This window comes from Pogona vitticeps, chromosome 5 (genome assembly GCF_051106095.1).
Source record: "Pogona vitticeps strain Pit_001003342236 chromosome 5, PviZW2.1, whole genome shotgun sequence".
Taxonomy (NCBI): Eukaryota; Metazoa; Chordata; class Lepidosauria; order Squamata; family Agamidae; genus Pogona; species Pogona vitticeps.
The window spans coordinates 117,366,735-117,392,667 of record NC_135787.1 but is presented as its reverse complement, the minus strand read 5'-3'; the positions used below and the strand labels follow the sequence as shown (position 1 = coordinate 117,392,667).

The 25,933-nt window shown below is 38.4% G+C and overlaps 1 protein-coding gene across 1 annotated transcript in view; it reads left to right on the top strand.

Annotated features, from left to right (window-relative positions):
• Positions 1-24,590, top strand: part of NAMPT (nicotinamide phosphoribosyltransferase) — a 28,263-nt gene extending 3,673 nt beyond the window's left edge. The window contains exons 2-11 of the mRNA XM_020797258.3: positions 2,992-3,148; positions 7,694-7,797; positions 9,366-9,494; positions 12,199-12,357; positions 12,777-12,913; positions 13,641-13,866; positions 16,749-16,868; positions 19,890-20,030; positions 20,156-20,290; positions 21,985-24,590. Of these exons, the coding sequence (XP_020652917.1) occupies positions 2,992-3,148; positions 7,694-7,797; positions 9,366-9,494; positions 12,199-12,357; positions 12,777-12,913; positions 13,641-13,866; positions 16,749-16,868; positions 19,890-20,030; positions 20,156-20,290; positions 21,985-22,098 (1,422 nt within the window). The 3' untranslated portion in view covers positions 22,099-24,590. The remainder of the gene's footprint in view (positions 1-2,991; positions 3,149-7,693; positions 7,798-9,365; positions 9,495-12,198; positions 12,358-12,776; positions 12,914-13,640; positions 13,867-16,748; positions 16,869-19,889; positions 20,031-20,155; positions 20,291-21,984) is intronic.
• Positions 24,591-25,933: the final 1,343 nt, after the last annotated feature.

Genomic DNA, 25,933 nt, shown 5'->3' with positions numbered 1-25,933 from the left:
TAATGGTTCCCAATCTTGGGTAACCCAGGTATTCTTGGACTGCATTTCCCAGAAACCCTGGCCAGTACAGCTAGTGGTGAAGGCTTTTGGGAGTTGCTGTCCAAGAACACCTGTGTTACTCATGGTTGGCGGCCTCTACCCTATAGGATGCAGGCACTCAGAACAGAATCTCTGATGGGAGGATTCTCTAAGGTGTTCAAGTTCTGTAAAGGTTATCCCCAGTGTCTTCCATTATGGTCAAAACTAAAGAGCTGTTATCATTCCCTCAAAATATGTAATTGTATTAATTGGGTAGCTTCCCATTTTCACGGATAAGCTGTAAAATTTTAACCCTATTTGCAGCTTTCTAATACTTTACTTGGAAAGGCACATATACAGCATAATATAGAAAGGAAGCCTGTAAATTACATAGTTGTGGTTTCCATGTGTAGATGGGCAAAGAAACCTGGTTTGAAGTGTATTTTATAAACTCAATTGCAGAACTATTGAGACACTTGCTTGTCTTACTAGCTTCCTTCTGTTGTTTTGGAGGCAGTGGCAATGAGAAAAAAATAACAGTGATGCAGAGAAAATTTAAGGAAGTAAATAAATTATGTGACTTATAGTGCTACAGGACGTTTTGTTTCCTAGTAGATATAAGGTATTTTCCCCCTTTCACTTTGATTAATCTAACTCATTGGCATTTAGTATGTATCATACTTAGGATGAATGCATATAATCATTACTAAGTTGCATAGTATTTATGATCTGGGATTTCATGTTATATGGAATGTGAAGAAGTTTTTGAATCAACTCTTCATATTAAGCTGATTTTGTTAGGCATCCAGTACTTTTTTGTCCAAAATACAAACATGCATTGCAGGCCTGTGTATTGGCATCTGAAGTTGTTCAACAACTAATGATTTTTGCAAATGCTATCATTGTAGATAATGGGCAAAAACCTGTTCCATAACATTGTGCTGATATAACCCAGGTTGGGTGCCAGAAGCATTTAAAGTACTGTATTTAAAAGCTTCTTATCCCATCCTTTTAGGTTCCAACACTCCCCAGGACTTCCTTTTGCCCTTGGGAATCATTTGGAAACCTTGAGATTGGGGGGGGAGGCTTAATGCTGGAAAAAAATCACCACCAGTTTGCTGCTGCCAGTAATCTGGCTGCAATTTTTTAAAATATTAAAGCCTTCTCACACACACCCCAAAGGATTTCTCAGGGCAAAAGGAAGCTCTAGGGAACCTTGAAACTTAAAAGGAAGGGATAGGACGCTTTTAAATACTTTAAATGTTTCTGGTGGCCAACCTGGGTATGCCATGGAAAATTATGCCTTATTTATATAACAGTTGATATGCACTTGTACCCTGTATTTAGGCCTGAGCTAGGCCCTCAATGAAAAGACCCTCCAACCAGTTTAGTGAATTTAAGAATGCTTTATTTCTCTGACGTTTTGAAGATACTTGCACATTGCCATACACTTTGTGCTCAAATTTAGGATTTCTAGATCTACATATCTGGTACTAATGATTGTTGTGGGTTTTTCGGGCTCTTTGGCCATGTTCTGAAGATTGTTCTTCCTGACGTTTCGCCAGTCTCTGAGGCCGGCATCTTCAGAGGACTGGAGTAGGAACTCTGTCTGGCGAAACATCAGGAAGAACAACCTTCAGAACACGGCCAAAGAGCCCGAAGAACCCACAACAATCATTAGATCCCGGCTGTGAAAGCCTTCGCGAATACATATCTGATACTCTTACTGTTATACTTTTTTTACCCCTATCAAAAATTCCCTTGCAGTGTTGGAAATCCAAATACCACAGCATTGTGCTGGTGTATCAAAAACAGAGTGAAACTGACCAGTCAAATACATTGCCCAAGCTGAGAGAAATGCAAAAAATTAAAAAATATAAGTGGTAGAAAAGAAAACTTGACTTTTAAAGATCTTAATCTATAGCATTAGTTTGAAGAAAAGGGAAAAATAAAAGGCTTCGGTCTTAAATGTCAGAAGTACGTATTTTAAAGTAAGCTAGGAGATACTTCCCCATAGAAGTGTCATCAAACTAATGGTCTGTGTATAACATCCAGTTTTTGATTACTTTGGGTTAAACCTCTTTTAGAAGAATTTGCCACTACTGATCTTCTAGTCATTTATTGAAATTTGTTTTGATTAAAATATAAAGCCAGTATTTATTTTTCACTTTTCTGGGTAATATATCCTTCAAAATTTAAAGTACTTATAATGGCATTGTAATTGGTGCAGGAAAGCCCATGTACTTATAATCTGTATTGCTGTTGTGGAAATTAAAATCTGGTTTACAGTGTTTTCATGCTTATATATAGCTTATATGTTGAAACTCTTTAGGTGAGATCTAAAAAGAGCTTTTTTTATGGATAAGGCAAAGCTTTCTCCTTATGGTGCAGACAAGAACATGGCTATTTGTTGATGATTGCTGCCTGTAATCATATACAAACAAGATCTGTCAGAGTAATAACTTAAAAGCAAAACTTGTGTTACTTGGTTTGTGCTTGAATAAAACCTTGTAATAAAACCAACAATATTTCTGAAAAACAGCTTCATTTCTAATGGCATACGTCTGTGCTGACAGTGGAGCTGCTAAGTTCAAAATGACCAAACTGGCAGTTCACATTTGTTCAGAATCCTGATCAGTTTGATTTGTCAGTTGTAGAAAAGTTGTGCACCTTGTGTAGAAGAGAAGTCACATGGGTAAATATTCAATAGCAATGATGTATTGCTTGGGCAGCTGGAAGGACAGAAAACTGAAAATCATTGTTTTCATGAGCTGCCAGCAGGGGAAGTGGTATGATTAAATACGCCCTGCTTTTCAATGCTGCATGACTTTAGGCTTGCCAGGCCAAGCTGGAAAGGTGAAGAAAGAAGTTGATCCTTGCTGGGATTTGTATGTCATAGCCATTGTTTATTTTAAGTATTTTCTTTTTTGGATGTGCTTAAAAGATTTCTTACTGGTGCTTTTCTTGTTATAGGTGACACATTATAAACAGTATCCACCCAATACAAGCAAAGTGTATTCGTACTTTGAATGTCGTGAAAAGAAGACTGAGAACTCCAAATTTAGGAAGGTGAAATATGAGGAGACTGTTTTTTACGGGTTACAGTACATTCTTAACAAATACTTAAAAGGTAATTCCTCCTAGAGTTGTTAAATATATTTGCACATAAATGACATAATTTTTCACGTTATGTCTAAATTGTTTCTACTATGAATAGCTCTCAAATGTCTTAATTCAGTGAAAACTGAAACCTCAAGTTTTTTAATTCTACTCTTAACTTTTAAATTATTCCCATATGTGCATAGTGTGTGTCCAAATATGTCTTGTATACACACAGAGAGAGATAAATGACTAGTTTTGTTGTGTGGTGTCTACTCAGTTTGGCATTGGGTTATCCTTACAGCTTGAACAGGAGCCTCTTGCAACCTCTTTCTAAATGTCTTCACTAGATGCAGTAAATGTTGTACATCACATTTTTATAAGTTGCTTTTCTTTGTGCACATTGTTGTAAATGTTTAGATACTAAAATGTCTGAGAAATAACTAACCAAGAAGTGCTGTGTATATTTTCCATAAGATTCCATTAAAGTGTAGAGGAGAAGAACTAAAAGAGGTAGTGTCAAGATAATTTAAAAAACCTCCCTGAATCCCACTAAAGTGGGTACTTTCAGGATAGTCTCCAACAGTCAATTCTGAGCCATGTGTTTATATGTGAAGCAATATCTTACCTTTAGGTATTCCTGGATCATGATGATTATCCACACACATTTTATTCCAACTTCAGATCCAGTTATAGTTATATGAATGAACCATCTGTACGTAGAACTGGACAGGAGAAAGTGTATCTGTTGGTTTTGCAGAACCTCTCCACAGCTTTTGATACCATTTATCATGGTACCCTTCATGGGATGAGACTTGGTAGCGTTATTTTACAGTGGTTCATCATTCCTTCAGTGGTAATTCCAGAAAAAGAGTCCAGGGAGATTCCTCACTGTCTGGCCCACTGGTCTGTGGTAGAAGTTAACAAAGTAGGAATAGGTTTTGCTTGTATACAGTGGTGCCTCGCACAACGAGTGCCTCACACAACGATGAATTCACACAACGATGCCTTTTTCTGTCAAATTTGCTGCCTCACACAGCGATGTTTCCTATGGGGGATTTTCACACAACGATCTCCCTTTTCGCTCCCGTAAAAGTGTCTTACAATGTTTGGAAGCTGTTTTAAATGATTGCACTGGTTAGACCACCTCCTGAAACCTATGCAAACTGATTTTGGTGTTGTTCTTACGCTTCGTTAATTTATGATGATTTTTTGAATTTTCTCCATTGGAAACCATTGGATGGTCTGTCTAATGGTTTCCAATGGAAAAAACAAAAAATCATCATAAATTAACGAAGTGTCAGAACAACACCAAAATCAGTTTGCATAGGTTTCAGGAGGTGGACTAACCATTGCAATCATTTAAAACAGCTTCCAAACATTGTAAGACACTTTTACAGGAGCAAAAAGGGAGATCGGTAAGAGTTTTAAAAGGCAAACGGAGATCAAAGAGCTCTTTCCCGATCTCCCTTTTCACTCAGCGATGGCAATCCGTTCCAATTGGAACGGATTAACCGGTTTTCAATGCATTCCTATGAGAAATGGTGTTTCACAGAACGATGTTTCACACAGCGTTGATTTTTTTTGAACCAATTAACATCGTTGTGTGAGGCACCACTGTACATTCTTATAACACTTTCTGAACTACAATTTCTGTCATTCACAATCAGGATAGCTAATTCTAAGGGAATTTTATAGTCCCAAACATCTGGAGGCCATTAGATTGCCTGCTCTTGGCCTGTGTTGTCCTTCAGAGTTTCATCTTCCATGTGTTTCATAACTACATGAAACTATTAGATGAAGTTATCCAAAATTTCAGCATTCTGTGTCTTAATATGTTGATAGACACCAGATTTTATCTCCTTTTCATCTAATAGCAATGGATCTGCTGAAGTAAGGACAAACACCTTGTATGTTAATCCAGATAAGACAGGAATGGCTGTAGCTAGCAGAAAGGAAGATGAGGGGAATAGAGGCTGAACATGATTTAGATGTACATTTTCTTTGGTGACTTAGTTTTCCTGTTGGGGTATACTCGGAGACTCCCCTGAATCTTGATATAAGAAACATTTACAAACAGTCAAGGCGATTACAACAGCTGCACCTGCTGATGTCAGATATTGCAACTCTTTCTTCTGTTTTAAAAGGGTATCTGCCACATACAATATATTCAGGGCAATATACAATAATACAGTGGTGCCTCGTATTACGAATGCACCGTATAACGATGAATCCGCATAGCGATCCCTTTTCCGGGATCGCTAATGCGGAGGCATAGCGTCGGCCCCAATGGGCAAAACTCGCTTACCGATCTTCCATGTGGGGGGCCCGTTGGAAGGAGCCGCCGCCGTGAGAGTGATGCGGGGCCATGCTGGCCGGGGAGAAAAGCAGGCGGCGAGACAGGCAGGCGGAGGGAGGGAAGTGGCGCGCGCTCGTGCGTCCGCCTCCCTTCTTCGTCCTCCTCCCCCCACACTTTCCCTCTTCCTCCTCCTTTCTCTTCTGCCGCCGCTGGGGAGGAACGCTGGGGAGGAACACAGGCGGCAAGACAGGCAGGCGGAGGGAGGGAAGTGGCGCGCGCTCGTGCGTCCGCCTCCCTTCTTCGTCCTCCTCCCCCCACACTTTCCCTCTTCCTCCTCCTCTCTCTTCTGCCGCCGCTGGGGAGGAACGCTGGGGAGGAACACAGGCGGCAAGACAGGCAGGCGGAGGGAGGGAAGTGGCGCGCACTCGTGCGTCCGCCTCCCTTCTTCGTCCTCCTCCTCCCACACTTTCCCTCTTCCTCCTCCTCCCTCTTCTGCCACTGCTGGGGAGGAACGCAGGCAGGCAGGCAGGCAGATGGAGGAAAGGAAGTGGCACGCGGTCGTGTGTCCGCCCCTCTTTCCCTCTTCCTCCTCCTCCTCTTGCCCTCGGGCGATCGGCTGTTGCCGGACGCCCGAAATGGCCGCACGTGTTTTCGCGCCCTCCCCTCGCTTACCGAGGGCGCGAAAATGGCTGCCAGACCCGGGAGCATTGCTGAACGGTGAGTTTTGGGCCTATTTGGAACACATTAAATGATGTTTAATGCGTTCCAATGGCTTTTTTTGTCCCGTTCAGCGATGTTTCGCTATAGCGAAGGTTAATCCGGAACGGATTAACCTCGCTATACGAGGCACCACTGTATAGTGAAACATGCCTTCGTCACTTTTTGTTTGGACACATTAATATCTTTGAAGAGTATTCAGAAACTTCACTAGCTCAGAATGTTGCCGCCAGATCCAGTTAGAGGTAGCATATGATTTGTGTTGCAGCAGCTTCACTGGTTACTGTTAGTAATTCAGAGTGCTCATTATGTTCAAATCCTTTCCTAATGTGAGACTACATACTAAAAAACCACATTACTCCCATACAAACCAGTGTCATGTTTTCACATTCGTTCTGCCCTATCATCTGAAACATGGGATTTGAAACAGGTCCTTCATGACTTCTCCTGAGCTCTGAGTCTCCTTTCCAAGGGAGGCTGAACTAGTTTCTCCAGTTATCTTCAGCTAGCAAGCAAAGCCATTTCTATAAATGATGCAGTGTATTTAACCTGCTATTTTAATTGATTTTATCTACCTACATTATTCTGGTCTTGGGTTTCACTTTGTATCCCTGTTGGCTGCAGGGAGCACTGTTTGGAAAAGAAATAAATGCAGCCGTTATGTATTGTCAATTTTCACTGAGCCAAGTTTGCATAAGAAAATTGCCACCATATAATGGTATAACTTGGAACAGTATGAGTTCACTCTGTATGTTATAATACTTCAGAAAAGCCCTTGAGCGGAACCCACCAGTTCACAGATAGGCATTCTGCAGCTTCTAGAGACCTGGAGGAAAAGCGGAAATAATGTCTCCAGAGTCTAGAAGGGTCCAAATCACCTTTAAGCAGTGATGCAGATCCTCCATAACACTGTTGGGTTCTGAAAGTGCAACATCAACAGAGCCTTCTTTTGGATAACCTAAATTGATACTTTTGTTAATAGCATTCATTGGTTTCCTTTAGATCATTTTCATTTTATTCAGCTTAGTATCCAGCAGTCTGTTTTCTCCTTGCCATAAAATAGGGTGACCGAGACAAAAAAAAAGGATTCGGTATGAGTCCATGCTTCCTTTAAATACCTGAAACTGCTCTCGTAGATAATCCCCCTCATCTCATGTAACTGCTTACCCGTATGCAGTGAAAAACATTGTGTGTTTGCTATTAGCTGAAGTGGATATGTGATTCCCTTTATGCTTTGATAATAAAATATTTATTTAGCAATGCATTTTTCTTTAACCAATAAAATTAGCTTTGAAGTAGGTTATGTTTATGATGATGAAGTATAAGCAAGTGAATGCTTCCTTGGAAATATGATTTACTGTTTGGAATCTATCTCAGTTATTAAACCACAGGGAATCACACTTGCCATAAGGGAAAAATTGTTATAATTTATTTGGCTAATTCCACCCCACTACATGTGTGCTGCAGGAAATGAGCAACTTTTAGCAGGCATACTTGTATGTTGCTGGTTATTTGTATATATATAGATCACACAACTGACACACTTGTTTTTCATCATAGGCAAAGTGGTAACCAAAGAGAAAATTCAGGAAGCCAAAGAGGTATACAAGGAACATTTTCAAGATGATGTTTTCAATGAAACGGGGTGGAACTACATTCTTGAGGTAAAATAATAATCATTGAACACTTTAATTTAAGGGAATACTAATCCTCCTCCACTTATAAATAGGTGTTAAAATGTACCACAAGTTTGCACATAATGATTATTAGGTCATAGTTGACAGGTGCTTAGCTTCTTGAGTTGAATTTGATAGGTTTAACTGCTGAGAGTAATTTTTTCAAGTCTAAAGACCTTTGATTTAGATGGGCGGGGTAGAAGTCTAAATAAAATAAATAAATAAAATAAAGAGTAAAGCAGGGATCATATGTTCAAATTCCTAGCAAGCAGTTTCAGGTAAGGGATTTAGTGCCAATGCAAAGAAATTGAGCTGAAAAAAATTCTGTTTAGAATAGCAAATGGTGACAGATTCAAAAAGAATTTGCAGCATTCGTCTGATAAGTAAATATCCCTTGCTAATTATACATGACTGATAGTATGAGAAAACCACTTTTATACTTCAAATGTTATAGTACTTCATGTCAGAGGAAACTAAAACATTTGGATGGAATGCAATTTGTTGATGCCTTTGTAAGGAATCTTGGCTAGCTACAGCATTGTCTTAAATTTACTGTTGAACCAACATTTTACTTTGTAAAAGGTTTGTCCAGCTTCCTTGTGTGTAACTCTGCTGGATAGCAAGAATGATGTTACTGGGAGTGACAGATTGCCACCAGTTAAAAAGTTCTACTTTATTTGAGGTATGTGTGTGCAGGATTTCATCACATTGCACATGAGTTGCACACACCCTGAAATTAAAAAAGAACTCTTTAATTGGAAATCTGCAGCACTTTGTGATATCAATTGTGTCTCCCTGGTAAGTTCCACAAGAGGATACTTACTGGCTATTGTGCAACTCACTCTCTGAATGTGAGTTGAACCATGGTAGGTAAAGGTTCCCCTTGACATTTAGTCCAGTCATGTCCGACTCTAGGGAGTGGTGTTAATCCCTGTTTCCAAGCCATAGAGCCAGCGTTTGTCCGAATACAGTTTCCGTGGTCACGTGGCCAGCGCGACTAGACACAGAACACCGTTACCTTCCCACCGAGGTGGTACCTATTTATCTACTCGCATTTACATGCTTTCAAACTGCTAGGTGGTCTTATAGACCAGATGGGCGGGGTACAAATCAAATCAAATAAATAAATAGGTTGGCAGGAGCTGCGACAAGTGAGGGAGCTCACTCCATCGCGTGGATTTGATCTTATGACTGCAGGTCTTCTGATCCTGCAGCACAGAGGGTTCTGTGGTTTAACCCACAGCACCACCATGTCCCCTTGAAACATGGCAGCCAATGTTAAAACAACTGCCAGATTGTAGAAAAAGAAAGAAGTAAAAAAAATGAAAGGAAAATAAAATATTAGGACTCAGTTCTGTGCCAGGTTTTGTCATTTATTGTTTGAATTAGGCCTGAAGTTTAGCAGTGAAAATTTTGAGTAAATCTCATTTGAAGGAATAAATTATAGAATTAAAAACAAACGTAAGTACGAAAACCTATTCTTTAGCCAATAAAATAACTGACTGTATTTGGCTATTTCCAGATAGTTATTGTTAGTTTATTTTTTTGTATAACAGAAATATGAAGGGCGTCTTCCGATAGAAATAAAAGCTGTCCCCGAGGGCTCTGTCATTCCCAGAGGAAATGTACTATTCACTGTCGAAAACACTGATCCAGACTGTTACTGGCTCACAAACTGGGTTGAGGTAAGTGGTAAAAAATATCTCTCTGATTGAGATCTCTGTAGTTAATTTGCTTCCATTTTCACTGTGACCTGATAATGTATTTCAAGCCACTTTTAAATGGTGGTGTTCTGCCCTTGATATGAACAAACAGGGAAATACATAAACAAATATACTTTGTGATTATTGTATCATGTTCAAATGTCTTTAGACTGTATTTATTTTTACAGTGACGAGTTATTTTGCATTATTCTTAATGCATTGAGTATATTAATGTGCTTGGCTCTCTTTCCTGTCCTCAGGATACACCCAGCACTATTTGTACATTCAGCTGATTGGTTCATAAATTCAGTACCTTGGGGTTGCAGGTTCCTTAAGAATACAAACAGTGTGTGCTCTGCTCAGTACTAGTTAGTGCAAAGGCAGCTTTCCATACATTTCAATAGAGAGCATGAGCTAAGGACCGTGTATTCTTATGCTATGAAAATGTTGCGCTCATTCTTTTTTGACCAAAAGGCAGCAGATCGTTTAGGGTAATATGAGACACTCAGGTACATAAGCCTTGCATTTAGCCTGGTTGTCTTCACTTCTGATTTCTAATTGTGCTGGAAGTGGTAATGAAGAACTGGCTGCTGTACCTGTTTTCCTGCTGCTTTGTGAACAACAGCAGTTCTCCATTGTTTTCTCGTTCACATACTGTATGTATGAATGTTCCTGAGATCAAGGGAAGCAGGGTTTTGTGGGGGAAGAGTAGACGATAAGTTGTAGCATATATATACTGTAGTATGTTGTGCAGATGGAGTCTGGTAAAAAGACTGGTATATGGGCATTCTTTCATGTATCTAGTGGCTGAAGTCTTGTTAAGTAACTTTATACTGTACTAGTAGAATACCACCATAATGTAACTGTAATATTATTTTAATTGAATTGAAAGCTTTCAACCCACCCACTCCCCACTTCAGGTTCCAAGGCTCCCTAAGGATTCCGTTTGGCCTGAGGAAGTCTTTGTATGCCTTGGGATGAGGAGAGCCTTTAATGTCCACAATTGGCAGCTGAATCACTAGCAACAGTTCCAATCCCAGAAGTGGTGTTCCAGTGGCAATTTTTGGATGTTAAACATTCACCCCACCCCGTCCCAGAACTCCCAAAGGTTTCCCCAAGTTGAAAGGTAGCCCTAGGGAGATTTGGAATCTGAGGGGAGGGGTAATGGGAAGCTTCCCACTAAATAAAATATTAATGCCACAGATGATGCTATCCTACTTGCACAGCATACAGTTACATCAAAAGTGTTTTTCAGCCAATATTTCATTGTCTTGTTGTCTATCTTTTTTGTTCACATTTTGTTATGGTTACCACCACATTAATTTCCCCCCTAATTAGTTGAAAACAAACAAACAAACAGTTTGCCAGAACTGCTCAGATTTTATCTTTACTGCTGCTTTTTAGTTATGGGATTATTTGGGTAGATTTTTTTAGGAACTTCAAATAGCTGTAAAATAATAAAAAATAATTTAATGTTGTAAAACAAATCTTTTCTTGGTGAAAGGTGCTGTGAAACATGCAATAGAAATCTGAGTGATGGAATCTGCCATAGATGTGTATTAGGAAGCACCAACTTTAAAAAAACTTGTTTATAAATGATCTGGAGATCATGGTGAGCCACCAGGTGGCCATGTTTACTAATGACATCAAATTATGGTTGGCAAAAATTCTTCAGGTTGCAAAAATGGGCATTAATACGACAAATATGGTTCAGTTTAAGCAACTAGGACATGAGAGAGATCAAGGAAAAATTCTGGCTTCACTCACATCCTGATGGGGTCAGAGCTGGAAGTGATTAACCAGGAAGCAGATCCTGGTTTTGTTGTAAATAGCTTGACCCAAATTTTAATTCATGTGGCTGCTGTGACAGGAATTTAAAAAACAAACAAAAAATAAAACAATTATATAATGTCTCTATGCAAATGAAAGGTGTGACCACACTACTATATGCAGTTTTTGACATCACACATCAGAAAAATTGCAGAGCTGGAAAAGAGCAATCCCAATGATCAAGGGGCTGGACCAAGCTCTCTAGAAGAGAAGCTTTCAAAGCATGCAGTATTTTACCATAAGGAAAGCAGGGACATGATCAATGTATGTGGAATTGTGCTTGGTGTGGAAGAAGTGGTTTGGGAGAAACCTTCCTGCCCTCTTGTCACACTGGAATCCAAGGTCATATAGTCAGGCTTATAGAAGAATTGTACATCAAGTACTTCTTTATAGATCATATATTTAAACTATGGCTTTTACTGCTGCAGGATGTAGTGATGGCCATCACCTAAGTTGGTTTTAGAAGGAGAATAGACAAATTCAAGGACTATAAAGCCTCTCCAGTGTCTGCTAGTCATGACAGACAGACATGAGCTCCATTATCAAACATGACCAGGAGCATGTTTTTGCACATAAAATCTTGCATCAGGGCTTCCCATAGATATTTGGTTATCCAGTATAGTAGCAGAATGCTGGACCACAGAGGACTTGGGTTTGATCCAGTATGCCTCCCTCTTAAATATTTATAAATAGGGTACCTATGTACCTACATGTATAACTCCTACCATAAATAATTTCATCGCTATATTACTGTTCTCATTCACATGAATCATTCTGATTTTTGCTGTTATATGTACTTTAGAGCCAACAGTGGATATATTTGCTCTTATTTATTGCACATTTCATCTTTTTCTAGACTATCCTTGTGCAGTCATGGTATCCCATAACAGTAGCAACAAATTCCAGAGAACAAAAGAAAATATTGGCAAAATATCTGCTAGAAACCTCAGGAAGTTTAGAAGGACTGGAGTACAAACTACATGACTTTGGTTACAGAGGGGTCTCTTCGCAAGAGGTAACATGTTTTTCTTTCAATAATTCAGAGTCCTTATTGCTGAATGGAGCTCATACAGAATTTTGGATCATAGTTACAGCTACTCTTGGTTCCTGTATCTGGAAATTCTGTGTAAAACAGAATGTCAAAACAAAACTTTGAAAACCTGTTTTATCTGCAACCTGTTATGCTCCAGTTATTTTCCCATCAGCCATCTCATCTACCAGAGCAACTTGTTGCATATTTTGGTGTTGCAGTCTGAAACATCTGGAGGACAGCAGTTTTCCTACCACTGATGTAACCTTAGACTGCAATAGAAGCTCTCCTTTAGCTGTTAATTGTAAAATTGAGAAAGTACTTAATGTTAAATTACTGTGCACTAAAACAGAATGTTCAAGTCTTTGCTGTTCTGGTAATTCACAGACATGTCTTGTTCCCAGACTGCAGGAATAGGAGCGTCTGCACATTTGGTGAACTTTAAAGGAACTGATACAGTGGCAGGAATTGCTTTAATCAAGAAATATTATGGAACAAAAGACCCTGTACCAGGCTATTCTGTTCCAGCTGCTGAGCACAGGTAACTTCACACTTCCTTGACTTTTCATATGTTGCACCTCTATTCTTAGTTTACTAACACAAGCTGTGTTCATTCTGCCCATATGAATATTACAGATGGAAATGTATTTTTTTTAAACTTTACTATCTGAGGAAGTTTCCTTTACTGATTTACAGTACATAATACGTCTATGTGTATGTACATTCATCTTATAGAAACTTATTTTTTTTAAAGGTGCTTTCTGTATTAGGTTTTTTTTTTCTTGCAGTTTGAATTTACTATAGTGGTGACCAAACGAGGTAAATTTTGGGTACCAACCTGTCTCTGAAGTCAAATTGCAATCTGTGCCCTAAATCTGATGGTTAGTCTTGTTTAAAATAGGCCCATGGAACCAATGACTGAGTGATGGAATGACACTTGTGTAAATCTGATTGATTCAATATCAGTCTTGAGAGTGAGCATTATTCTTGGTATGTCAGTATCTGCTTTCAGAGTAGCCAAAAATGCCCATGGGACAATAGATTTAAAAATATATATCTCAGGGGTAAGAGCACCATGTAAATATGTAACACATTGTAAAATGTTACAAATTGAAACCTGTACAGTTTATGAGTGAGGAATGGATTTATTTAGAAGAGATTATAGTCATCTAAAACTGTGCTTTATTTTCTAGAAGGAAAATGAAGCTTCACACACATAAACTCTTGAGTTAATAACATGTCTGCTGAAATATCTACTTTTCCTCTAGTACTATAACAGCTTGGGGGAAGGACCATGAAAAAGATGCTTTTGAACACATTGTGACACAGTTTTCTTCAGTGCCTGTATCTGTGGTCAGTGACAGTTACGACATTTACAATGCTTGTGAAAGAATATGGGGTGAAGATTTAAGGCGTTTAATTGAATCAAGAAGTGCAGAAGCTCCACTGATTATTAGGCCGGATTCAGGAAACCCTCTTGACACTGTGCTAAAGGTAATGGTTTAAGATTCTCTCAAAGTTTTAAAATTGCTTAATGAGTTTATATGAAAGAAACATGGGTGTTTTAAACCTAGTGGGTTTGATCTGGATTAGACTCATGAAACTGGACTTCTAGAAGCAGACTCTCTCATCTCCTGTCCCCCCACAGCAGCTTCTTGAGTAACACCCCCCACACAAAAAAAAACCATGACAGAAGACAGCTAAATTGAGTAGGCTATGGTTGTGCTATCATGGAATTCCCCAAAATTTGAATGGAGGCTTCTTCTGTGTGGTTCTTAGGACCCTACATCCTAGTGCAGAATAGTATGCACTTTCCATCCCCAGTATTTTAATTGCTTTCATCCTTATATTTAGCTACTAAAATTATTATTCCATTCTTCAACCCCTAATGTCATGGAAGATACAATGAAAAGATGGTCATGAACTAGGTGGAACAAATAGGAGCTTTCATTTTGTGGTTCTGTTGCAAAGTGCAAACGATAGTAATTGGAATGTATGAAAAACGTCCAGTATCAGTTTCTGTCCAGAACAGAAACAATGAGAATATTGTCTGAAATTTCGCAATTTCAAATTTGGCTTTCAGATATTCAGACTACACAACAGGAATAACACTGCTATACATGTATGGAACCTTTGCTTAGCCAGTAAAAGTTAATGATTTTAGTTTATGAGTGCAACGAAGTGCTTGATAAACAATCACAAATGTTTCAGGTGCAGCTATCTATAACAACAAACTTAAGTTTATCTAGTTTGTTTAAATTGGCACTTAGTTGCACCAGACAGATATAGCATAATTTAACACCTTCCTGAAAGCACATATAAGAGTGTAGTATTTATTTGTTTCAAAATAGTTATATGTTCTGACTTTCTGTGGTTACTTAACAGAGCTCATGTCAGTTTAACAAACTATTTTTTAAAATTATTGTTTCATTAAAAAGGAACAACATAGACGCTTAACAAAAGGCTATCATCAGATCCAAAGAACATTGTCCCATCCCCACTTCAGCCCAATATTGTGACTCTCACAGCCATTTCTGAAGTGGGAATACTTTTGAATGTCTGTGGTAAGGATGCTTCACAAAGTGCTACCTGCCATCAGCTGTATCAGTATCTTGAGTCCAAGCAAACAGAAAGTATTGAGCTTAGGAAGGATGCATCTGTTGAGAATCCAGCATTGAAATCCTGGTTGACTTTTATTAGTATCTCTGTGTGCTTTCTATTTCTAAATATAGGGAGCTGTGCTATATTAGGATCACTGATTCATCTAGCTTAGTAGTGTGAGCACCAGTGGTGGGGAACTTGCATTTCCATAGGTCAGAGATAGATCTCTGAGCTTATCAGTACAGACCACCAGACTTTCCCCCACCATAGCCCATTACCTGCCTTTCTCCAGGTTATAAGTACTAGTTTATCTGCTTTGTTGCCCCAAGTACAAATTTGGTTGGATAAATCCTATACAAGTTAAGGAAGGAGAATGCTTGGATGTGGTGACTTTTTTTTATTAGCTGTTGTATAAAGAGGTGAGAATAATTTCACTCATATCTGCCCATATCTACTGCTAGAATGCAAACATTTATGATTTTGGTTCAGAAAAAAATCAGACAAGGGCCATGTGGTCTCCAAAACAATACAAATATGGGAGCAGGTGATTTATTAGACCACTAAAAAAAAAATCAAACAACAAACAGCTAGCTTTTGATGATAATTCATCTTCTTCAGGTGTAGTCTGAAGAAGATGAATTACCATATTTTTCCATGTATTAGATGATACTTTTATCTAAAATCTTTAGATGAAAAATTGAAGGTTGTCTTATACACGGAAGTAAGGACAGGGGGAGGGATCAAAGCACTTTGATAATTCCTGCTTTTCCCCTCCACTTTCTTGAGAAGAAAGTGAAGGGGGAAAGCACTTTATTCAAAGAAAGTGGAGGGTGGAAGCAGAAATCATCAAAGCGCTTTGATTTCTGCTTGATTCTTGTGAAGAAAGAGGAGGGGGAAAGCATTTTCTTTGCAAGGAAGTGGAGGGGGAAAGCAGGAATCATCAAAGTGCTTTGATCCCTGCTTTTCCCCCTCTACTTGCTAAGCGGGGTTAGCAAGAAATCCCTGCTTTTCCCCTCCACTTGCTAAACCCCACTTAGATTTCTAAATTTTGGGTTGGAAAAGGAGGGTGTCTTATACACAGAAAAATATGACAGTATCATTGAAAGCTAGCTATTTGTTGTTTGATTTTTTTAAGTGGTCTAATGTATCACCTGCTCCTACATTTTGGTTCAGATAATCTGGATCTCATAGATCTACACTGACTGTCAATAGGCCTCCAGACTTGGGCAAAGGTCTTTCCCAGCCTTACCTAGAGATGTCATGGGTTGAATCTGGGCCTTTCTGCACACAAGACATGTGCTGTACTACAAAGTTCTAGCCCTTCACAAACAATACCTTCAGTATTGTTCAGTACATGGAGCAAAGTCCGATTCAAAAGGTGTCATTCCACTAATACAAATGACATTACATTTGCATACCCCTAATTCCAGACTATGTGTTTTCGTGGGACGGGGAGAATACAGTGAGATTTACAGTTCTGCAACAGATAGCATGTCTGGAATCATAAGAATAAATGTATGTATACAGCTGGGAAAAATAACAATTCTGCTGGCACACTGTTCTTTTCTGCTAACAGTATGTTGGATTTAGGCCCAAATTCCCTTAGGAGTTTTTTCTCCTTCATGTTCTTTAAAAATGTGTTGTATCTAAATGCTTACAAACATCTGTGTGATCTGTGTGATATAACTTTCTTTCAATGGAGTAGTGGACAAAATTGCTGAACTTTAAACTTTTCTTTTTTCTTTCTTTTCTTTTCTTTTTCTTTTTTTTTGCAGGTTTTGGAAATTTTAGGCAAGAAGTTCCCAATTACAGAAAATGAAAAAGGCTATAAAGTGTTGCCTCCTTACCTCAGAATAATTCAAGGAGATGGTGTAGATATTAATACATTACAAGAGGTGTGCTTTTTATTAATATATCAATGGCTATTTATTTCAGTGGCTGCTCTCAAGTACTAAGTAAATCAAATACTAGGAAGAAAAAACAGTTAATGTCTTAGTGTTCAAGTTATTGTTTCTAAACTTTGTTATACTAACCATGCTTCCTTTAGAAGCTTGGGGAAAGAGGATATAAAATATTTTCTTTAATCTGAATGTATCATCAAAAGATGTGTTTTCACAGTACAGTTCTGTGCATGCTTGAAAGTAAGACTCACTGAATTCAGAGGAGCTTGCTCCCAAATAAATGAGTATAACACTCTGGGCTAGAAGCTTAGTAAGTCTTTATTTAACTAGAAACCAAATGCCATTATCTTAAGTGCACTTTTAAAGCTTAATGCAAGTATGTATACTTTGGAATGACACAACATGAATACAGATACATCAATTTTTAATTGTAAAGATGTTCAAAGAACAGCTAAATGTACTTAGTAGAGATTAGACTATAATCACTACTCCAAAAGCAGATCAAAATAGGTTCTAAATACTGCATATTCGCAGACATAAATGTACGAGAACTGTTTTAGTGGACCATTTGTGGGAATGACTAGCCAGTGTACCCTGCCATATTCTCTCCTAACCTATTCCAGAGGCTCAGAAGCTAAGTAATACCTGGTGGCAGTGGTAGTTTAACTTGCAATTTGAACTTTAAACCTATTTTCTTCTTATTGGAAATCCTACTCCAATGATGAGACTTCTGGTGAAACTGGACATGACCTGGAAGTTCTTTGTTAGAATTCCCAGTGTCTTCTTAATTCAGGAGAAAGCCATTTTGCATATGTGAGCTTGGATCAGAACTGCAGTATGAAAGGTTTAGAAGCCTGCTCCTCCTGCATGGGTACCATATTGCGTTAGTATGAAGCCAGGTTTCTACCTCTGAAATCTGTCCTCACTTGGAACGGAAAAAGTGGGCAAAGTTTGCCTAGGCCAGCAACTTCAGCTACTCCTGCTGTTATCTGTGACAATTCCTGAACTACATTCCTTCCTATAAAATCTATAAATCTCCCTTAAAAATACACCAAAAAAGAAAACTTATCTGTCCTCAAATTATCTCGTTGCCTATTTTAAACATGTAGTATCTGCTTTAATGAGAGGCTTTCATCCATGCCTACATGGGGGGAAAATCAGCATGTTACAGATAATTTCAGCAATTACTCCTGTGGTCTTGATAAAAGGGTTTCCTCCCAGATTCATTATATTAATAATGTGTACATGTGTACATGAATCCAAGGAATGAACAAAATGTGAACCAAACGTGTGCCTAATAGAGAAGTTGTCTGTCGGCTTGGAATGTTTTCTATACATGCATATCTGGGAATAAGTCACACTGAACTCAGTCAGACGTCCGAATATCTAGGACTGCACTGTTAAGTCCCACTGAAATCTGAGACTTGGTTCAGGATAAACATGATTAGACTGAGTGTCAGGAATAAGGCATGCTGACATTTAGCTTTAAATGTTAACCTGCTAAATGAAATAGAAGCTAGATTTCTTTTAAGAAATGTTCATGTGTAACACTGACATGGTTAATAGTTCTGTAGACTGAACTGAAAGTAGTCATAACTAATGACTAAAATTTGATTGCTCTGCAATTACTGTAGATATGGTAACCAGTTGGTGACTGGTTATCTAACCTTGAACTTCAATGGCACATAAACGTTATCTAAAGGGAAACAGGAATGTCTCTGCCTGTTTATCCGTTTTGACATTTAAAAAAATACATTTATCTTCTTCTGTCTTATAAAGTAGGCAACCTGCAGGCCCCAGGCCCCTTTTTTATGGCTCCCAGTGCCTCTTAGTGTCCACCATGGCACCCAGAAAATGTTTGGTTTAGGTGCCACAATTTGTTGTTGAAGCTGAACAGCAAACTGCTAACTCTACAGAAAACGTGACTAAGATCCTAAGGAGGGATTTTTGTCAGTGGCAGGTTTGAGCAGGAAATCGTCTCAGGTGTTTCTCCAATATTTCTTTTCCTTAAATGTGGATAGTTTATTATACAGAACTTGCTGTCTAACAGCTGAATTGTGATGTAAGAGTCTTAAGGAACTATTAACCAACTATCAGAAAATCACAGCTCCAAGTCTCTAGTACTGCTCTGATCTCTCTATAAATAGATACTGTGTATCCATATATTCAATTATTTTTACTTATTGCATATTGGTTTTGGATATTATAGCAAACATCCATATTTTTAATTTTCATAAAGTGTTGAATTTATGGAATTTTTTAAAAAAATAAAATAATTAGCCAGTCTGGAAAATAGCTTTCAGTTGGTTACCCCTGCTGCAGAGTCAGTACATTTTTTTAAAAAAAACTTATGTATTGAGCTGTTTCTCCAGAAAATAATTAATTGGATTGAACTTACTAGTTTGCCTCACATTGACCCTCTGAGATCAAAAAGCAGTATTTAAAAGCAGATTTTTGTAACTATTTTATATGATTTCTTTTAAAATAAGATAGAATGCTAAATATTGAGAATTCTTTAGATAGCTTTCATTCCTGTGCCCATAAGATACATGTGTTTATAAATATGCATATTTACGTATACATATACCATGGCATAGAGGGACGTGGTGGCACTGCAGGTTAAACTGCAGAAGCCTCTGCGCTGCAAGGTCAGAAGACCTGCAGTTGTAAGATCAAATCCATGCAACGGAGTGAGCTCCTGTTGCTTGTCCCAGCTCCTGCCAACATAGCAGTTCGAAAGCATGCAAATCCAAGTAGATAAATAGGTACCACCTCGATGGGAAGGTAATGGCGTTCTGTGTCTACTTGCGTTGGCCACGTGACCACGGAAGATTGTCTTCGGACAAACGCTGGCTCTACGGCTTGGAAACGGGGATGAGCACCGCTCCCTAGAGTCGGACACGACTGGACAATTTGTCAAGGGGAACCTTTACCTTACCTATACTATGGCACATTAGTAACACAGAAAATGTACCTTACGTGCTCAGCTCTTAAAATCCTTTCTTTCATTTTCAGATGGTGGAGGGGATGAAGCAACAGAAATGGAGTATTGAAAATATTGCCTTTGGATCGGGTGGAGCTTTGCTGCAGAAACTAACCAGGGATCTTTTGAATTGCTCATTCAAATGCAGTTATGTGGTCACCAATGGCCTTGGGGTAAGACCTTTGAATGCAGTTTTTTAATTGGGGGGAAAAAGCAATGCCACTGACTTTGTTTATCCACTGGCTTATTTGGAGCATGAGTATATTTTACACACAATTTCTTTTATTCTAAATTCTAGGTAAATGTCTTTAAAGATCCCGTAGCTGATCCTAACAAAAGATCAAAGAAAGGCAGGTTGTCTCTACACAGGAGACCAAATGGAGACTTTGTTACACTAGAAGAAGGCAAGGGGGATCTTGAAGAATATGGACAGGTATGTGTGTTGTCAGCCCAGAGCATGCACTTATATAGATATGCATGCATGCACCCACCCCAATAGAGAATTCCTGAGACTGATCGTTCTTGGAGATTGATCTGTTTGCCACTGATCAGCTGGGGAGTGTGGAAAAGTGGGCAGGGAACCCTGGGCCTTAGCAGGCCACACAGAGAACAGCTGGGGATGGCAGGTCGGTATTGGGGTGCCTGTATTTGCTGCAAAGTACAATATATCCATTTGCCTCATCCTGTATTTTGGAAGATTGATTCCAATGGGAATGTGGCCTCAACAGCTAGTAAACAGAAAACTAAGCAAATACAGATTTCATGTCTGCTTGTGTCTGCAGCTGAGCTGAAATTAGACCAAGCTTGTGGCAAAGCTATGTCTGGCACAATTTTTAAAAGAATACTATTTAAAATGCATTGTGGACCAATAGTTTAACTTAATAAGCATAAGTGTAAAGTAAGAATATAGGTAAAGCTTTAACTTTGCCATGGGGACGTGGTGGCGCTGTGGGCTAAACCGCAGAAGCCTATGCTGCAGGGTCAGAAGATCAAGCAGTCCTAAGATCGAATCCACGCGACGGAGTGAGCGCCCGTTGCTTGTCCTAGCTCCCGCCAACCTAGCGGTTCGAAAGCATGCAAATGCGAGTAGATAAATAGGTACCATCTCGGTGGGAAGGTAAACAGCGTTCCGTGTCTAAATCACACTGGCCATGTGACCACGGAAAGATTGTCTTCGGACAAACGCTAGCTCTATGGCTTGAAGAGCGGGATGAGCGCCGCCCCCTAGAGTCAGACACGACTGGACAAAAATTGTCAAGGGGAACCTTTACCTTTACCTTTACCTTAACTTTGCCAGATTTGAGTAGCCTACTTGCAGTTGGGATCTCTTGAGAACTGAATACCTGCCATATTTGTAACATGAAAATTAACATGTTCTGATTATATTATTTTCCCTTTAGTGGAAAATTTTTCCTGCTCCTCTGCTTTTCAGCAGCCAGGTCACATAGTCTGTAAAGGAGAGGGTACTTTGATGCAGTGGTTAGCATTTGACTACAGCTTGAGAGATCCAGATTCTGATCCCCACTGTGCCTTCAAATTTTACTAAATAATCTTGAGTGACGCATTCTCACTCATCCTGACTTCCTTTGAAGGGTTATTGTGAGGATGAACTCTCTGGAGGAAAGGCACAATAGTGAGGTGAAATATAAATAAATAAGTAAATGTAATTAAGTGCTTAGAGGGTTGGCTTGGATACCATGTTTCTCCAAAAATAAGATCGGGTCTTATATTAATTTTTGCTCCAAAAAACGCATTAGAGTTTATTTGCAGGGGATGTTTTTTTTTTCATGTACAACAATCTACATTTATTCAAATACAGTCATGTCATCGTCTTCTGGTTGCTATACAATGGTGGAAGGCAGGGTTTCACTTAGGTGGGGCTTATTTTTTGGGTATGACTTACATTATGAGCATCCTGAAAAATCATACTAGGGCTTATTTTCAGGTTAGGTCTTATTTTTGGGAAACAGGGTGTTATTAATTATACGTGTAGCTAGGCTCTTAAAATAAAGTGCATTTAGGAGGTTTCTCATTTGAGGTTCTATATTCACAACTGTAGACTCCTTGACATATTGATCCAAAACTCTGTTTTACTGAAACTTGAAATAAAATGATGTTTATTTCCAGGATCTCCTTCATACGGTGTTTAAGAATGGAGTAGTAACGAAGTCTTATTCGTTTGATGAAGTAAGAAAAAATGCCAGGCTGAAGACTAGTGAACTAACAGCAGCATCTCACTAAAGTTTCATTCCGTGTTTGTATATGTGTAACAATTATGTACTCCAAATGGTTTCTTGTAGAGATCTGTGTGTTTGTGTTTGCTACATTATAGCCAAATTATTTGTTGGTTTATGGACATCACCACCCTATCTTTTTTTTAAAAGGAATTGGGGAAATAGCTGCTGTTTAAAACTTGTTCAGTGTGTTTCTAGAGGCCCTTGGCCAGTAGTGATTCAATCTGGTATTGATCTCCTCATCAAGAGACAGAGCTGGGACTTTTTACTATATACTATATATATAGTAGCATACCACAAAACAGATTTGCATAATAGTATCATTGCTTTATGTTTATATTTAACTTGTATTTTTGTACAAACAAGATTGTGTAAAATATATTTAAAGTTTCAATAATTACGTCTTTCCAACTTTTCATGATTTTTATGAGCACAGACTTTCAAGGAATATTTGGGAATGGGGGAATTCATTGCCTTTTGTCCATTGATCAGCAAATAAAAAACGGCCTTACGTTTTATTGTGATAACTGCACTATTTTGATGTTTTAATCAGGATTGTTCCCTCAGATCCCACAGAAGAACAGACCTCATGGTTCCTTACAGTTATCTATCATTTAATTGATAAACTTCTGTTCTTCCTTGGAACAGTGGGATACTATAAATAAGAATATATTAAGTATATAGGTCTTGCCAGGGAGCAAGAGATATAAGTGGAATGCCAAATGTGGAAGGACTTCTTACTTCAGCAGACATTGCCAAGTGCACCTCTGTATTCCAAGAGCAAGGCTGCTATCTTTGCATGTCCACCTGGGCATAAGTCCTATTGCACTCAGTGGGACTCATTTCAAAGCAGGCATGCAGGAGAGCTGGCTCTAGAACTAAGGAATTTCCTTCTACTACAGAGCATGTATATGTAAAATATTGACAGGTATGGAAGTGGTATATTAAAAGAATGACACTTCTGGGTTTATTTTTCCATATATTGTAACAAATTTCAAAGCAGAAGACTTAAATGGAGTAGTGCACTTTTTTTTACCTTTTTTGTATTTTGGTCATTAATTTTGCCTTTTTGTCCAATTTGATGTTGAATTGTAAAGATGTCTTAACTATTTTTTGTTAAAACAACTTTAATAAAACATTATACTAGCCAAACTCCTTTTACATTAGTAGCCTCCCCCCACCCTGGTTGGGGACACTATGCAGAAGTTAACTATTTTAATACCTAATGGTAATGAAAGGTACTCTTTTCATGACTGCACTTAATTCACTTTCTACACATGCTTTGACTTCCTTATTGAAGAACAAATTGGTTACTGAAAGACTTGACGAGTTGTGTCCACTTCTCAGGTGTATAGCCATACTTTAGATAGCTACTAGAAGACAAGGACTGTCAGACTTTCTAGAAGAGGCACTATCATTTTGGTTCATTAGCTCACATATGGGATTGGTGTCACCTGGGTGGTTTTAAGCAATTATCTGGAATATGGTTCAGTAGAGCTCTTAATGAAATGGAGCAAACCCAGATAATATGCTTTTCTAAATGTTTGAAAAGCCATATTTTAAAATTCTGTTACGAAGTATACTGATTTTTCTAGATTACTAATTATTGTGCTTAACAAGGGTTTCTGGTATATTGTAATTATACATAGAGCATTATGGAAGACTGTGGCTTGGTTAGTTCCCCAAACAATGACCTTCATGCACAAGAGTAGCCTTCTTATATATATAAAATTTACACACACACACACACACACACACACACACAGGTTAAAGGTCAGCAACAGTTTAATTGCTTCTTGCAATGGACTGGGGGATGAGTGTGATAAATGGTGCAAGAAACCTGGTAAGTCTCTTTTATAACAAAATGTGAAAATTATAGAAAGGCCCTTTTCTGAAGGATGCATTACTTCCGTTAGTAAATGTTTGGGTTCTGGATATTTCTGAGAAGTGAGAGAAAGAATTAAAACCCTATTTGAAACACCAAGCAGTTAGGTATAAGCTACAACTTGGCCTACAGAGCTTGAACCTTAAATATCCAATACTTCCATTTGCAGACAAGCAGCATGATGGGGGTTGCTTTAGGAAAAGAATGACTTTATAGGAATTATCTGTAGCTCCCATTTCATAATAGTAAAATACTCGTATTTAGAAATGACAGTTCAGAGGCGTTTTGTGTTTATTTTAAAAATAATTTATTTGTAACCTGTATTTAACGTAAGAAATTTTTATGAGTATTTTTCTCTCTGAGGAATGGCTATGACATAGATATGAAATCTTTTTATAGAAAAGAATCAGTCTTGGGAGATTGGAGATGTATTTATTGTTTGCCAAAAATCAAACTATAAGAAGAATCTTCTCTAGTTTTACATTCCTTCTTAACCTGCTTACCCGAGTAAGTATTCTTCACCTAAGTCCTGTGTTTTAAGTAGTTATAATGTACTTGGCTTCAAAGAAAAATGTACTCAACATGGAAATAAAGTTTTAGTTCCAGTAGTGAAACTTAACAGCTATTTGACTTTGTTTTAGACTTGCGCTGTTTGACAAGCAAATGAGTTCTCTATATTTCTTGTAAAATTACTCAAGAAAAGGGGGCGATACAATGCTATAAATCATTGACTGCCCACCACGGTATGTTCAGTGGTCACTGTATTCTCCAAATACTAGTTCAGAGACTGGAAGTTAATTAAACAAGGTGACACCATTGAACACAAGTAGTTCCACAGAGTTTGAGGACGTGCACTTACAGTGGTGCCTCGCACAACGATGTTAATTGGTTCCAAAAAAAAAAAAAACGTTCTGTGAAAACATCATTCTGTGAAACACCATTTCCCATAGGAATGCATTGAAAACCGGTTAATCCGTTCCAATTGGAACGAATTGCCGTCCTTAAGTGAAAATCGGCATAGGAAACATCGTTGAGGGAAACGCGGTTCCCCAATTGAAATGCATTGAAGCCGACTCAGTGCATTTGAATGGGTTTGCGAAGTCCCTTTTCACTCCTGTAAAAGTGTCTTAAACTGTTTGAAACCTGTTTTAAATGCTTGCAATCGTTAGCCCACCTCCTGAAACATATGCAAACTTAATTTGGTGTTGTTCTGAGTCTTCGTTAATTTTTGGTGAATTTTTTTATTCTCCATTGAAAGCCACTGAACGGTCCGTCCAGTGGCTTTCAATGGAGAATAAAAAAATTCACCAAAAATTAACGAGGCCTCAGAACAACACCAAATTAAGTTTGCATAGGTTTCAGGAGGTGGGCTAACAATTGCAAGCATTTAAAACAGGTTTCAAACAGTTTAAGACACTTTTACAGGAGCGAAAAGGGACATCGGAAAGAGCTTCAAAAGCAGCAGGGAAACGGAGATCAAAGAGCCGTTTCCGATGTCCCTTTTCGCTCCTCTAAAAGTGTCTTAAACTGTTTGAAACCTGTTTTAAATGCTTGGCATCGATAGTCCAGCTTGTGAAACGTAAACCTTGTTTACCCTGATGAACAATGCACTAGAAAACTTTTAACACCTTTCTACTCTTTTATGTTAAAATTATTACATATATATATTTCCTTTATATAGCATATCTTCATATATTCTGTTATCAATTTATCTTTTGATTAAATTAAACTTAATATTTAACATATTTAAAACATTTATTTTACTTATAACCCTTTTAATCGGTGGTGGTTGTTTAGTCCTTTAGTCGTGTCCGACTCTTTGTGACCCCATGGACCAGAGCGTGCCAGGCCCTTCTGTCTTCCACTGCCTCTCGGAGTTGAGTCAAATTCATGTTGGTAGCTTTGGTGACACTGTCCAACCATCTCATCCTCTCTCGTCCCCTTCTCCTCTTTCCTT